Here is a 15716-nt window from a genome sequence, read left to right on the forward strand (position 1 = left end):
GGTTCTGTAAAGTTGGGACCAAGCTGTGGGCCTTGTGGGCTGTCCGGCACTGTCCGGCACTGTCCAGAGTGAACTGATTTGCTGATGTTCTTCACTGTAATGGAAGTGTGAGCGACAGAATAAAATGAAATGTAGTCGAACGTACAGCAACTGAAGCTCTCCTCGATCGGATTGAAATCCGGAGAGTATGGGGGCAGAAATATAAGTAAACAACCTACAAAGGTGTCAGATACTTGCAGGCGAAGTAAAGTAGCATTTGGCATACCAGATGCCTCTACAGCTTCTTGTATGGCATCACTCTTATGAGTGGAACAGTTGTCGAGGACAATCACGCTATTGGGGCTCGGGAATGGGTTCATATTGGGCAACTGCAGCGGATTCGATCAGCGAAAATTCAGACACTGAAAAGGATATACTTGCTACGTCGTTGACAACGAAATTGTAGAACTCTGCGCCATCTATAGATCCCTCGATGACTCGGACAGTCATATAGCCGTCGATGGTGAGAGCCGGCAGCACGCTGTATCGAATGCCCCTGTTCAAGCTGACCCTATCAAAGGGGGCTTGTCCACTGAGCGACCAACCATATCTAGGGAGTATGGTGCGGTCATCTTTGCTTGACTCGTCCAGAAACACAAGCTGCTCAGCTGTATAGTTGGTTGTCATGTTGTGCAACCAATCAGCTCGGAAACCATCATCACGTTCGGCCGCGACCCTTCTCAAGTGTTTGTAGGTGAGACCAAGGTCCCTGAGGTTTTCGTGGAGAGCTGACGTCGATATAGGCTGATCGTGGTATATGGCGAGCCATTCGCCAATCTTGTCAAGTAGCAGTGACGGGGTTTCAGCTAGCAGCTCTTGGATCTCGTCTGTCATAACTTGATCCAGCAAGCGAGGGCGACCCATGATTGGTGTAGGAGGGTTAATATGACCATGTTCATCATAATTTACCTTCCACTGCTCTATGCTTCTTGGCGATACTCCGAGAGCAACAGCAATGCGCTCAATGTCCCATCCTTCCTCCAAAAGCAGGTACAGGGCTCGTTCTTTTCAATCGCGACTGATCCTCTGGTAGACCATGACGAGTCTGAGTGACAAACGTGTGAGATATTATGTTTTTGAAGCCGTTCAGAGGCATACAAAACTCGAAAGTGATTTAATTGAATTTTCGACATTTTCACTATTTTTGAACCATTTCGAACACGTGAGTCAAGACTTTCCGGAAGGACTGTATAAGAATTAGGGCAGTGTGAAAGCAAAGAAGGAAAAGAATGGAACCAAAACCATGAGCCTGGGATACAAAGGTAGGTTTAGCAACAGCAAGGTCACTGCACCCTTCCCCTTCCATAGACTCCATTGCCGCGAGATCTACAACCAAGGCCCTGTCATGTGCCGCTAATAAGCAGCGCGTGCAGATAAATGCATATCAAAATACTTACCACAGTCGGAGTAAAATACACAACCAGCACTGCAGCTCCAGTCGTTGCCCATTGCAAAGCTAGGGGCAACAGCGAGGCCACGAACATGCGATAGAACATCCTGGTTGCCCAGCGGCTCCGTATTTGGCGAGTGTACATTTTGGGCGTAGGTAGTGGGGTTTTGTCAAACACAAATGTCTGTAAAATCTCACACGTCGGACAGTGGCCCACATATGCATCTGGGTCTCATCACCGCCCGTTCAAACTTCAAAGTGAGGCATTTTCAAAACTGCTGGTGGTTAAGTAACACTGCCTTGGGCTATTAGACTGGTGACCAGCCCCTCTATGAGGCAAGTCCTCGATAGATTGCGCTATTTATAGAGTGCGCGATCAAGCTTCTCGACTCCCATGGGCAAGCAGCAGACAGTGACCAGGCCACTGCAGTACTTGCATGCGTCAATTATCTGAAATGTATATGTGGCAAGCTCTATACCCGATTCCTACTAGACATCTGTGCGATAGCCTCCGCCTCATTCGCGTTCTTTCCCTCCACCACCAATCCTCCACCCATAATCGCTTTCATGCCTTGAAGTGGGCCTCCATCGAGCTGTCAGTCATGTTCTCGTCAGTCAGTCAACATCACAAACGAAACCAACACACAAGGCCCTCAAGGTGATCTGCCCTGCCCTCATCCATCACTATCACTTCTACCAGAGGAACCTCGCCATCCCCGACTTCCACTGGTATCCCGCCCTGCACCATCCGTGAACACCACCTCATAATCAATGTCCGCCACACTCACCTGAATTTGTACCTCTACCCTCACCCACCCCGTATTGACCATGGGTCCCTTTCGTTTCCATGTTCCTCCGCCCAATCTCACAATTGCGCCCACCACTTGCACGATACACAACCCATGACTCACAAGCGCAATATGCTCGTCCCTCCCCGACCTCGCAACACTCACCACATGCGGCAGCACAACCTCCCTCACTGCCCTCTCACCCCTCCTCACCAGATCTTCCACAGACTCCCCACCAGGAAATGCCACGTCTCTCTTGCTTTCATAAAAAAAAAGGGGGTACTTTTCTTCTGCAAAGTGAGCTTCAAGTGTCTTGCCTGGTTCCCGTATGGATATCTGGTGGCCTTCCATAGTTAAGCTACAGGTGATTTTTTTCCCTCAAAAGAACTAGTGAAAAGGGTGAAGGATTAGGCAACTATTTGAGCTCGCTGTCCTCAACAGCGAGCTCGAGCATTTCATCGTCATGCGGTGTTACCAAAACGGGAAGTCACGCTAATCCTAAAGCATCCTGATACATCTCGGCAACGGTAGTTACGCGACTTGTGTTGTGTAAATCCTTTGTGTATGTGTGCATATATATTGTGTTGAATCAACTTGCACAAGGGTCCAATGGCACTCGTTGAGTGAGTTTAGGCAACCGGGATCCTCCAGCTTGAAGCTTGGAGGACCCGCAATCAATTTGTAACACTAGGAATAAGACCGACAGCTCGTCGTACATGAAGAGAGGCTTCAAAACGTATATCGTACACAGACACGACAAAACTCGCGAGGCAAGAACAATTCGTACACGGATACGACCTCGCGAGGCAAGAAAACGAGCTTGATTTGTCAAGCTCGACAAAACCACTATAAGGCTATTATTTTTTTATTTTTTTTTTATAATTTATAATTTTGTTTTGAACGTAGTTATGATTGAGTCGTTGGGATGGGGTGCGTGCGTTGAATACAATTTGGGTTATGAGTCGTTGGGACGGAGAGGTGATTGAGCCTTTGGGAGACTTTTAGCGAAAAATGATGCAGTGAGTCTGAGCTGTCGATCCTAATGAGTTACGGAAGGTGTGAACCATGAATAAGAAGGTTAAGCAGAAAAGGGTGCTTGCGAATATATTTCTGGAACTCGTCTGAAGACCAGCGTCCCGCTGCCTGAATCAGCGCAGGGGCAACGCCGCTTGCAGCAAGAGCTGTTGCTCCTCCAGCTCGCATGGAGTGCCCAGAAATACTTGGCGGGAAGAAACGCCGTAGATAGCGCATGAACCACACACGTGTGGGAATAGTTCCAGCTGAAGTGAGCCAGAGCTGTGGATGGTGTGGAAATTTTTCGTCACGAGCACAAACGTACCGATGGAATAGCTTCAATGGATCTACCCTAGCGTGAGGTTCGCCGAGAAGCAAGATCTCACAACCAACACCCAAACTACTACTTTTGTGGTGCGGGAGAGTGTAGCTCGCTGAGCCATTTGTGAATGATAGAGAGTGCCGCAGAGGGACTTTGCGATAGGATTGATGTTTAACGGCGTTGGGCCAGCACAGTTCGGCTAAGCATTGCAAAGTCTTGAAACTGGTAACGAGTAGCGTTTGGAACAAGATGTCGTTGTACTCGACAGAAGAGGCGAAAGCGTCAGCCACGAGGGAGAGATCATCGAGGCTAAGTGGTTGTTTTCGCTGGACAGGCTTGGATAAGCGGCGTTTGCAACCTTTGAGCGTGCGCGTGACGAGCAAAGAAGTTCGTGCTTCTCGTACGCCTGAAAAATGTGATTCGAGACGATTGACGATGCCAGACAGATAGGAATCGACCGAACATGGTTCAATGTAATGGGATAACCAGACGACGTAGTAAGAGAGAGTGTCGTCTGTTGGTTGGACTGGGCGATTGTGCAGCCGACAAAAGTTAAGATAGGAATTCAAATGAGAATCGTACGCGGACGCAGTGGTCGATTCGATAGCGAAACCAAGGGCCAGAGAACGCTCGAATTGCAAGCGTTCAAGTGTCCAGGCTTCCCGTACGGGTTGCCTGGACTGGGTTGCGCATGGGATCATTTTTTCGACGCCCCCAACGCATCCCGAGGGGGTTCGAAGTCAAAGATTAGAGCGGTAGGCACGAGATCTTTGACAAGCTCGTTATGAAAGCGGGACAACGCATCTGCTATCACATTCTGCTGACCGGGGATATGTTCCACGCGCAGGTCAACACGGTAGGTGATCAAAATATCCATAGCGGAGCGCAGGAGTGAATTGTAGACGGGTTTCGCGCGGAGTGAATCAAACATAGCGACTGTGTTCATATTGTCAGTGTATATGAGCAGTTGTGATGGGGTTTCGTCCATGTTGACAACAGCATGAATAGCGGAGCAAACAGCGAGTGCCTCAAAGAAGAAAATTGTGTCGTGAGGGGTGTCGGTGGGCAAGTGACATTGGCATGCGAAATTATCGTCTGGAAACCACAATCCCATGCCAACGCTGGAAGCATCAGTATAGGCGACAACGACTTCATCACTCCTCGGATCAAAATCCACGCATTTGAAGAGGTGCAAACCATCAGAACGTTCAATATGGTCGGCGAGCCAAAGTAGCTCGTCGATGAGAGCGTTATTGACGTGAATGAGTGCCAATGCATTGTTCTTTCCCCTGATTTTGTCGTATAGAACCGACAGACCAGGTTTCAAGAGTGGGAAAACGTTAAAGCTCCACTCGCACCACCCTGCGAGTCGTTGGAACTCCCGAAGCGACCAACGACTGTTCTTGCGTGCGAAACGGCGCAATTCTGCAACCAATTCGCCTTTTTTGTCGACAGGAAGGGATACTTGCATGGAATTAGGGTCGACATCGAAGCCAATGACAGTCAATGGTGCACCGAACACCTGCTTGGGGCGTTCATGCGGAAGTCGGAGTTCGTCCCATAATTGTAGTAAACGCGTCTGTTTAGCGGGAAAATAGCAGTCGTACGGAGGATAATATAGCAGACAACCCGCGACCTCAAAGGAGAATGAGTCGTCCATGTAAGTTTTCAGCGCGTCGATGAGGGCACGATGTATAGCAATCCATGCTACGAGGGACATGAACGAAATCCATACTTTTGGCGAACCCCTAACACGAAAATTGTTGTTACGATCGACGTGTCATTGACCGTGGACTGTCAGAATTTGTTTGACCTGCCATAGCGGGTGCATCGGCAAACGTCGGAAAGCCTGCGACACGTCAGATTTGAACATTACCAGCTGGACATTTGGGTGTTGTTCACGGAAGCGAAGCAGCGAAGCTCCGAGCGAGTGCAATCCATCCAGCTTGGTACCTTTGATGGCATCTCTGTCAATCATGGAGTTCAGTGAGTACTCGCCCGCAGTGTGATCAACGATCAAGCGAAGTTTATCAGAATGTGGCTTGGGTACAGTGTGCATCGGCACACTATACATACCAGGGTAAAGCTCGGTACCGAAACTCTCTGATACTCGTTCCAAACGTATCTCCTCACGCAATTGATCCTCGATGAATTGTTGTTGCTCGTTAGATTTGGAGCATGTATGCGTGGAATTGTCGTTAGTGGATGGGTACGAGTCGTCTGAGGTATCGGCCCATGGCCAGAAACCCCGACGTAAAGAGTCGCAGACGGATTTGACGAAAGGTTGGTTTGGATGGTCCAAGAGAAGGTCTTCGAACCGATCAACGTTTATAGGCGTAACGATACGAAACAAGTCCGGTCTGCGTGCAATAGTCCGAGCTGCATCACTGCCCGAAAGTTCGTTTAGTGGAGGTGAGGGGACAGGATCAGCATATTCAGTTGACCGCGCAGTTGGACTGAAAGAAACATCCGTTGGTGACCATATAAGGCCCCGTCTATGACGCGGGCGCTTAAATGGCCGTTCAAGTGGGTTTGGGCTTAGACTCCTCGAAATGCTTCGTTTCCGTGTGTCGTCTTGCGCATAATCTGCCGTCTTGCTCATGTGAGCAGACATGTGCGTAATGGCAGGTTCCCGCACTGCGAGCACAGTCTCCGGCATTCCATTTGCGACAGGGCTCACGTCGACTGAAGGTAGTTTTGTCCCGCGAAGATGCGCTGGGCTTGGTCTGCTTTTCATCGTCGTGGTGTCTACCATCTGACTGAAAATGAGATTCGTAGATGTCAATGAAGGAGGCGAGGTCTGAGAGTTCAACCCTGCGCGAGTTTGCGGCTTTATTCCTGATGGCTTTGTCATACCTGATAATTCTTTCATGTGACCGTTCGAGCGTACGGTCGAATCTGGTGGTAATATATTCTCCATAGGTAGCGAGCTCATCCTCTCGATGAGGGAACGCGAATTTGATGGCTCTGGCAGCCCTATTCCAGGCTGCGGTCCATTGCATTGCGGTGGTGATTTTCTTCGCGACTGCTTCTGATGTTCCTGCGTACTTGATCTCAATGTCGCCGATAGTCTCGGTACATTTGTCAATGGTGCATGACGAGGAGATGATGGAGTGTACGGCGTCAAGATTGACACATTTGCCTGCGACGATTTCTGCCCATCCAGCTTCATGGAATTCCGGGCTGCATCGGTGATACATGAGTCGGCGTCGAACTTCTTTGGGGTCTTGCGACCAATTGAGGAGGATTTCGTTAGTTCTTGTAAGGTTTGCGGAGAGCTGACCTCCTGTACTTGATTGCTCGGCTCGAACGAGACAGGCGAGGTCAAGTTTGCCTCGCTTTCGAGCCGGTTCACCTCGCTGGATACTAACTTCTCTCTCAAGTTCAATCTCTCTAGGAGGGAGAGTTTCCCTGTCTTCGGATTGGTGTCTAACATCTGGCTCGTGCTCACCAAACCCTCTGGTGTCATCCTGCCGCTTGGACCAGTCTTCAAGCATGCTGAAGTATGGATTCGCGATAAAAGACTCCGCTTCGTCTGTGGCTTCTGAGGTGCAGGCAGTGACAGTCTTTGCGATAGAGATAAATGCCTCAGATTTTGTGATGAGGCTGTGCTTGTAGTCTTCAACGATGTTAAGACATTTCTCCGCCAGGTCTTGTTGGGATGAAGACGTTCTGCCAACGTCGGTTTGAGTTGAAGACCCTGAGACTCCGGGTCCCGTAAGTGATGTTCCGACTGGGGCATCGCTCGTCATGGAGGTACGACGGAAGTGGAGTGTAACACGACAGTTCAACAGTAAATAAATTAAAGGCGCAGTGGGTGCGCAAGCAGTGAGTGCTCAACGCTAGATGATGGTTAAGCTCAAGGACCAAAGTCACAGGATTCAGCCACTCATCAGCGTTTAGGAGACTCAGTCAAGAGCATGAGTCAGATGATGACGCGTGTACGCACAGACCCGAAACTCGGCCTGAGCCGAGTGCGACCGTAGATTCAACTTGTTTAAACCAATTAAAACTCGAGTAAAAATAGTTGAACAGATTCAGCACCATAGAAAAAAGATATTCAGCAGTCAAAGGCTCGTATAATCTGTATCTACCAGTCACAATCATGGTCGTGTCCGGCGAGTAAACGATTGCGTGTATGTATTCGTGCCCGGTCTTGATTGGTGCGATGATTGTCTCCAGCAGACCTAATTCACCGTATCTGTATGTCTATCCATCTCCCGATGACTTTGCATATGTTGATGTCTCACAATTTCAGTCCACTATCTTCACTCCCGCCAACCACTACCTTTCTGTCCAGAGACATCGCTGCGGTCCGTACTCCGTCCCTTCAGTCGTCTCCTATCTGTTTTCCATTAAGTTCCATACCCGCAGCGAGCCCTCCCTTGAATAAATGATCATCTGCTGTCCACCTAGCTGATGTATGTGGCTCTCGACACATTTGGCAGATATTATTTGTTCAAAAAGGATGTTGCGAGCTGGCATTTTGACCCCGCGTCACGAAGTGATATTTTGTTCCATGCCAGGTTGCCAATACACCTTGCTTCACACTGCCAGTGGCAAGGTAAAGTAGAAGTTAGGTGGCAATCTGCTGGAATTTCAGATATGCATCTGTTCGAAAGAGCATTTCAGGTGGATAGGCTCTTCCTACATCGGTATGAAGAACAATATTCAGTGTATAAAAGGAAAATATTTTCCTACTGTCCCCTTCAGACCCAACATCACATCCTCTCAAACAATGCGTCTCTCCTTTGTTTTTGCTGTTGTTGCTGCTTTGATATTATCAACATCTGCCAACGACGCTAACAATAACGGATGTCCTGTTTTTTGCGCAAAGGATTCAGACTGTTTGAGCTGCCCTTACGGAATATGCGGCAGTGTGAGTATGAGTAGTTTGCGTCCTGGATGTAAATGCATGACTTATCGGCGTGGAAGGAATCCTTTCTTTGTTACTAGCTTAGCAGTGAGTCGTGTCAATGCTTTCACGTCGGTGCAGTGTGGTTGATGGCATGACACGTGAAGCCTTGATCGGATGCTCGACCATTGGAAGTGGAATAAGGACTTTGGTGGCGGCAAAGGCGAAGTTTGGGGTAATCAAGCAGTGGAACGATATCTGCTACTGGAGGTTGAGAAGTCCTGTAGTGTCAGAGCTGGTTCTCTATGGGCTTTCTTAGTAAAAAAAATGACCGGGAAAGGACAGGATGCTCACCGTAGATCTGGAGGGGCTATGGACAAATTGTCAAGCGGCTATACTTCATCAAGTGGTCTCGGTTCGACTTTGAAAGAGGGGATGCCCTGCAGTGACCTAGTACTTACCTCAAATTGAAGCACTGGGGTGCTGTGCGAACTGGGTGGGCCCAGGCGCAGATACCACACAGTGTCGCACTACCGGGAATCCATATAGTACACGAAGGCCTAGGGGCGGGATCAAGCGTTGGTAAGCTCCCGAAAGTCTATACTTATAAAAATGAGAGCTTGAAATCAGTTTGTTCCAGCCAGGAGATGAACATGCGAATGTATCCTCCTCGCATAATGATCAAGCTAAACGGATCTGAACACAGAAACTAGAGAACTTTGACTGCTACTAGGAAGTAGAATCATCATAGCCTTGCAGACGTGCTTGTCAACAATACCAAAGTTATGTACAGGATTAGTAACTCCGGCTCGCGCCTGTTGTATAGGACGCACAGGTTCATTAGCACGCAGACTGAGACAGTAATTCATGCTTCAAGCTTCAAGTCAAATAGAATCTAAGGACTGTAACAATTTCGCGGTACACACGCGTGCAAATTACAATCCTGTAGATATTCGCAAAACGACAGAACCTAATACATATGTACATATAGATGGTAGCTATAGCAGTGGATACATGGCATATTTCACGACATAGAACACTAACTTTCAAAACAATACGTAGTCAAACGCCGTAACAAAGCAAATGAAAACAAAGTGGAAACTCCTGACGGTATCTGGATCATCGAGATTTGAGGCATTTCGCATACTTCCACGCAAACTCCATCAATATTGTTCCAATGCTGACGACGTATATGACCAGCCAGACTGCGGTGAGGATGCAGCAGACCGTGTTCTGGGAGTAGAAGCCTGCTACCAACATCGCTGCGGGAGAAATATGTGAATACCCAAGAGAGCATCCGGTTACTGGGTGACTCACCAAATATGAAGCAATTCAGGGACAAGCCAACAAATAGTATGGGCATAACGATCGATAACAGGTAGGACAGGAGGAAGTAACCGCCTGGCATGAGTTGCTGACAAGAGGTCAGCCGATGTAGTGGGTAAAGCGAGAATAACGGTTACTTCTCGAGTCCACTGCCGATCGGCTTGTAGCCAGCGGATCATGTTCAAGCCAGATGTGAGCATCGCAATCATTGCCATCATGAGTGACATAAAGAGCAGGAAATAGGTCGCAGGTGAATTATATGCAAGATATGACACGGGAGAGCCAGTGGTTACGAAAATACCACTTGTCGCGAGAAGCAGGCTCGCCTTTTGAAACGTTAGGCTACGTTAGCGCCGGCTTGAACTTGCAGAGAGTTGAATAGCCTACTGCGGAGATAGTGCTGGACAGGATAGAGCACTGGCTGCCCCTCACCTTCTCGAATGCTTCATCGGATTGCAGCGACTCCCAATGGTCTTCAAGATCGGAGCAGCCTATTGCAACAAAACAGAGTACTTTCGTTATGGAGGATGTGTAACAAAGGGATTCTGGGAGTGCTTGTTCTCTGTCACGTAGTGAACTTTCACCGGGAGTCCCATTGAACGTGAAAGCCTAGTGTGTTAGTTCAGGTTTATGGCAGCATATCATTCCATGTTTTCAAAGCGCACCTCTGGAAAATAGTGCAATGCCATAATGAGCACCACGTTAAAGAGAACTTGAAGAGGACAGATAGATTAGTGGATATCCGAGTCATGCTATATAATCGCTAGGTCACTTTATAAGTCGAGAAATAGTGGTGACTGCTGTGGCCTACTGATTATAGCGGTGTTCATGTCGTACCGTTATCTTGGAGATATGATGAACTATTACTATATGTGGATGCGTTCTTTGGTTGGACTGTCATGGTTTGGTCACCGTTGTCAACTTGGAGCTTGGACAAGTTGGAGTCCCAACTATTCCACGAGGCTCGACTAGGATTTTCCCAGACTCCTACCCACTCGGCCGAGGGCAAGTTGAGAATTTGTACCTGAAGGAGTCTGGGATTTTCCGTGATTTTGACCACCGAGTAGGTCCCGACAGGGTCTAGTGCAATGTTGGTTCCACGGCAAGGTCACTGCACCCTTCCCCTTCCATAGATTCCGTTGCCGCGAGATCTACAACCAAGGCCCTGTCACGTGCCGCTAATAAGCAACGGGTGCAGATAAATGCGTATCAAAATACTTACCACAGTCGGAGTAAAATACACAACCAGCACTGCAGCTCCTCCAGTCGTTGCCCATTGCAAAGCTAGGGGCAACAGCGAGGCCACGAACATGCGATAGAACATCCCGGTCGCCCAGCGGCTCCGTATATATTCGGCGAGTGTAAATTTTGGGCGTATGTAGTGGGGTTTTGTCAAATCAAACACAAACGTCTGTAAAATCTCACACGTCAGACAGTGGCCCACATATGCATCTGGGTCTCATCACCGCCCGTTCAAACTTCAAAGTGAGGCATTTTCAAAATTGCTGGCGGTTAAGTAACACTGCCTTGGGCTATTAGAATATTGGTGACCAGCCCCTCTATGAGGCAAGTCCTCGATAGATTGCGCTATTTATAGAGTGCACGATTAAGCTTCCCGACTCCCACGGACGAGCAGCAGACCACACGCCCAGTTAGTACCAGCAGTACTTGCATGCGTCAATTATCTGAAATATATATGTGACAAGCTCTATACCCGATTCCTACTAGACGTCTGTGCGATAGCCTCCGCCTCATTCGCGTTCTTTCCCTCCACCACCACTCCTCCACCCATAATCGCTTTCATGCCTTGAAGTGGGCCTCCGTCGAGCTGTCAGTCATGTTCTCGTCAGTCAGTCAACATCACAAACGAAACCAACACACAAGGCCCTCAAGGTGATCTGCCCTGCCCTCGTCTGTCACTATCACTTCTACCGGAGGAACCTCGCCATCCCCGACTTCCACTGGTATCCCGCCCTGCACCATCCGTGAACACCACCTCATAATCAATGTCCACCACACTCACCTGAATTTGTACCTCTACCCTCACCCACCCCGTATTGACCATGGGTCCCTTTCGCTTCCATGTTCCCCCGCCCAATCTCACAATCGCGCCCGTCACTTGCGCGATACACAACCCATGACTCACAAGCGCAATATGCTCGTCCCTCCCCGACCTCGCAACACTCGCCACATGCGGCAGCACAACCTCCCTCACTGCCCTCTCACCCCTCCTCACCAGATCTTCCACAGACTCCCCGCCAGGAAATGCCACGTCCTCTCTCGCTTTCATACAAAAACGGGTACTTCTCTTCTGCAAAGTGAGCTTCGAGTGTCTTGCCTGGTTCCCGTATGGATATCTGATGGCCTTCCGCGGCACCAAAACTTTGTTCTCTGATCAGGGCGATGGTGAAATCATGAGACGGCTTAGGCGTGGGCTGCGCGTCGAGTACTGCCTGAGCTGTGTCCCGTGCGCGCGGTAGAGGGGACGCGTAGATCTTGGTGAATTTTGTGTTCGCGAAGTATGCGCCTACGGCGCGTGCTTGCTGTTCTCGGGGTTAGCTTGGGCTGATGGATAGGCGAGAGAAAGGCCTACCTGCGTCCCTGATTAGCCAAGATCAGTCGTGATGCTCGTTAGATAGGCGCGTGTTCGAGCTACCACTGACCTCTTTCTGTGAGTGGACACTCCGTGCAGCCCGACCAGAGAGCTTGCTGCAATTATCTCGAGATCAGTGGGTATCACCAGACCACTCACTCAGCCTTACCACGTTGTGCGTGGACTCTCCATGTCTAATCTGCGCGTACCCATTAGCAATGTCAGAAGGATCTCGTAGGCATGAAGAGAACATACCAGTGTCACTGTGAGCATCTTGTCTGATCAGAGGATATTGATGGTATCTGGCACTGATCAATCCGATCGATGGCTTGCAGGGTTTACTTACAAACCGAAATAAATTAACTCGTGCTGGAGCGTGTCGGAGCATAAATTCGACATTGGCGCGCTTTCCTCGTGATTATATATAGCACGATTCAATTTGTAGTACGAGGACAAAAAGGTTTCATGGAGTGCTTCGATCTTTCAAAAGGGAAAGTATACTTTGGCGGGTAACTTGCCAGATAATGGATAACCACAAGTCCCCTTTGAGGTGTTGATTGAATGGATCACAGCCGAGAACATGGCTCTATCAGGAGTCGATTAGTTGAACTCTGCGCCCTCCAAAGCCACGCGCCTACGAATTATCAGACGCTTGAATCGCATTCTCGGCCGACCGGCGAAAGCTTGGGACTACGAGCAAAAGTAAGGGCTCACTGCAAAATAACAATCATGTGACACCACGGGAACCAAGCGGCGTATCCTGGAGCACGATTATGTCATTCGTTTCATGTACTTACAGAGGCTAAAAACCCGGAGCTAAACATCGTTCAGGCAAAAAGCGATTCCACGAAACTGATGCGCTGTTAATGGAGCTAGATTCTCACCCCATTTCCTACTAGAAGATCAGGCACAACTGGTGAGCTAACTCGACGTAAGAGTAGTGATTGGTAATTGGCAACACCGAACGGCCAAGAACGTAACGATGTTCGGGGTTGCAGAACGTGGTTCGGCCGCGTCGCGCGTTATAGACCTGTCATGGATTGGGTGCGTTGAAGCGAGTACTGGTTGTCTGCAAAAGTCGATGTATTATTGAGGTGGAAAATTGTTCTGTTTGGACTGCTCAGTCCGAGACGAGCGAGGGAAGTCGAAAAGGTCATACACCTGGGTGTGTGAAATCTTTGTTGCTGGTCGGTCGAAGATGGACCTCTTTTATGGATGGGGCAAGACCGCAGAATCACCGCAAGGAGTATCTGGAGGATCGATATCGGATAGAGAGTGTGTGAGGTCACGGCTGGAACGGCATCAGGATCGGGTATCCGGACGGGTGGCTGCTAGAGTCAGTCGTTGTGCAAGCGCATCTACACAGAAATAAAGCGGGGACGGTTCTGCTGAACGCCTAGTCGGACAGGTTTGCTGCAGGACGCAGGTCGGCAACAACCATGCGTCATGCACAATATTGCAATATAAGGGCAGCAGCTCAGCTGGAGCTAGACAGCACATATTTTGATGCCTGCTGTGTTTGGGAGCGCTGCTCAATATCTCCGCCTGAGGATAGCCAAGCTGCCAAGCTGACGGCATCAAAGTCGTTCTTGTTGTTGACGGTCGTTCCTAACCGACAAGCGCTCTCTTTGCAAAACTCAAAGGCTACAGGTCAACAAACAAACATCAACATAAGATATTCGTCCACCAGCTAAGACCGCAAAACATCAGAAACCGTCAAACCAAGTTGCCGTGAGTTTTCTCTTCTTCGCCGCATCTAATATCACAATAACACCGACTTTGTAGCAGAAATTCTTCACTCATAATGAACCGACCAGGTGTGTTCCCAGCTTGTTCTGGCGCCATTGTTACAATTAGTTCCGCTCAGGTCAACCACCACAGCGACCACCAAGTCTTGCTCCTCCAGCCGGTTTGTCGTCGCAGTTTCGCTCTCCCTACCCAACGTCGCAGTACCCGTTACCACAACGGAGTTATCCAACACCAACCCTTCAGCAACAAAATGCACACCGAACACCTGCAATTGCACCAGGTTCTAACATCACAAGTTATGCAACGCAGGCAGGGCAGAGTGGGTCAGGAGCTGCAGGTGTAGTGGCACAGAGCAGAGACTTTGGCCCTGATGATTTCCCAGCACTGGGAAGTCAGGCAGGCCAGCAGCCACTAAGTGGCCAGAACCCGTCCCAATCGCAGAACCCACCGCCCGGTGCTGATCTTACTGCACCACCCGGTGTACCACCTCCGGGAGTAAGTCCTCATGTGTCAAACGGAACGCATCACATACATCCGCATCAGCACAACGCGCACCCACAGTTGCATAATCCACAACCGACACATAATCCACTTGTACAAGCTCACCATCATCCACAGACTCCCGCACAGCAGGTGCTCATGTCTGCAGCAGACCGGTGGGGGCTCCTTGGCCTGCTCGCAATGATTAAGAACGCTGGTGTTGACGCAGATGGAGGTCTGAGCAGCGTCGGTACAGATTTGGGAGCAATGGGACTCGACATGGGATATGAGGGGTATGTCATGCATTACTAGACTACCGACCGTTTATGCTTATGTTGCATGAAAGAAACCTGTATTCGACATTTGTTACGCCGTGGGCAGATCAATCTGCAGCCCATAGCGTTGAACCTGATTTTCATCTGCCTCCGTGTTATAGCGCTCAACCGCCGGCATTAGGACCAGCCAAGGCTGGAGCATTCAGTGATGAGACGCTGTTTTTCATGTTCTATTCAAGTCCGAGGGATGCACTACAAGAAATTGCAGCGCAAGAATTGTAGGTCTCCATTCATGTCCCAGAAAGCTTTCGATACGTCCCACAGTGCTGTTTTTGGCTGCATTAACTTGTGGATTCGGACTGACTTGTGGCTTTACAGGTGGAATCGTAATTGGCGATACCACAAAGACCTACGGATTTGGATAACGAAAGAAAGCGGCAGCGCTCCATCATCAAAAATCCCAGGCGGCGAAGCAGGAACATACACATGGTGGAATCCCGATGACTGGTGCAAAGAGCGTAAAGAGATGAGCGTTCGCTACGCAGACCTCGAGGAGAAGACAGTCCCAGCATTCGCGATGGGACAGGGTCTGGTATTGGCGCAACCCGGTCAATCCATACCTGGGCAGCAGCAGGTGCAGGGTGCCGTAGGGCAACAAGGAGGAGCACAATCAGCCGGGCAAGCTAGGATGCAGATGGCAGGTATCTAGGCTGGAGCGATGACCCTATCATCGTATTCGTTTCGCATGTGTGCTTTACTGTCGTATTTTAAGTTCTGCTTCATCGCCATTTTTTTGAAGTGAACGATTTGTATCTGTGATTCTGTGTACTTTTGAGTTTTTCGCTCGGAATTTCCTTTTGTGTAAGTGAACAATTTGTCACCTGA

General features: G+C 49.2%; 4 protein-coding genes across 4 annotated transcripts; 1 reads left to right on the forward strand and 3 right to left on the reverse strand.

Annotated features, from left to right (window-relative positions):
* Positions 1-1853: 1853 nt before the first annotated feature.
* On the reverse strand, positions 1854-2553 carry DEU56DRAFT_449631 (uncharacterized protein; the record flags this gene model as incomplete). The annotated part of the gene is made up of 3 exons (XM_041346272.1): positions 1854-2022; positions 2076-2168; positions 2218-2553. Coding segments are annotated over 3 exons (549 nt in total), but the record flags the coding sequence as incomplete, so codon positions are not given.
* Positions 2554-9348: 6795 nt separating this feature from the next.
* On the reverse strand, positions 9349-10883 carry DEU56DRAFT_813176 (uncharacterized protein). Its single transcript, XM_041353647.1, has 5 exons — positions 10400-10883; positions 10122-10343; positions 9872-10060; positions 9726-9822; positions 9349-9670 (listed from the first exon to the last, which is right to left on the reverse strand). Exons 1-5 carry the CDS (start codon positions 10421-10423, stop codon positions 9528-9530), a joined length of 675 nt encoding a protein of 224 aa, XP_041206726.1. The 5' UTR covers positions 10424-10883; the 3' UTR covers positions 9349-9527.
* A 507-nt stretch (positions 10884-11390) lies between these two features.
* On the reverse strand, positions 11391-12580 carry DEU56DRAFT_981798 (phosphoglycerate mutase; the record flags this gene model as incomplete). Its single annotated transcript, XM_041359863.1, has 7 exons — positions 11391-11562; positions 11616-11708; positions 11758-11965; positions 12027-12277; positions 12328-12335; positions 12398-12443; positions 12497-12580. 7 exons carry the CDS (start codon positions 12578-12580, stop codon positions 11443-11445), a joined length of 810 nt encoding a protein of 269 aa, XP_041206727.1. The 3' UTR covers positions 11391-11442.
* A 1353-nt stretch (positions 12581-13933) lies between these two features.
* DEU56DRAFT_813195 (uncharacterized protein) lies at positions 13934-15692 on the forward strand. Its single transcript, XM_041353648.1, has 5 exons — positions 13934-14058; positions 14113-14144; positions 14195-14849; positions 14903-15109; positions 15210-15692. The coding sequence occupies exons 2-5, from the start codon at positions 14132-14134 to the stop codon at positions 15538-15540; spliced, it is 1206 nt and encodes a 401-aa protein (XP_041206728.1). The 5' UTR covers positions 13934-14058; positions 14113-14131; the 3' UTR covers positions 15541-15692.
* Positions 15693-15716: the final 24 nt, after the last annotated feature.

The sequence above is a fragment of the Suillus clintonianus genome (assembly GCF_016758775.1).
Source record: "Suillus clintonianus strain FC179 chromosome Unknown DEU56scaffold_53, whole genome shotgun sequence".
Classification (NCBI taxonomy): Eukaryota; Fungi; Basidiomycota; class Agaricomycetes; order Boletales; family Suillaceae; genus Suillus; species Suillus clintonianus.

Excerpts from the sequence above, each read along its gene's own strand:
- DEU56DRAFT_813176 (XM_041353647.1), bottom strand. The coding sequence starts at position 10,423 with ATGGCATTGCACTATTTTCCAGAG. Across the intron at positions 10,344-10,399 it reads CATTGCACTATTTTCCAGAG|GCTTTCACGTTCAATGGGAC; the intron begins GTGCGCTTTGAA and ends CTAACACACTAG. Across the intron at positions 9,823-9,871 it reads ATCGGCAGTGGACTCGAGAA|CAACTCATGCCAGGCGGTTA; the intron begins GTAACCGTTATT and ends ACCTCTTGTCAG.
- DEU56DRAFT_813195 (XM_041353648.1), top strand. Across the intron at positions 14,850-14,902 it reads CTCGACATGGGATATGAGGG|AAACCTGTATTCGACATTTG; the intron begins GTATGTCATGCA and ends GTTGCATGAAAG. Across the intron at positions 15,110-15,209 it reads GAAATTGCAGCGCAAGAATT|GTGGAATCGTAATTGGCGAT; the intron begins GTAGGTCTCCAT and ends GTGGCTTTACAG.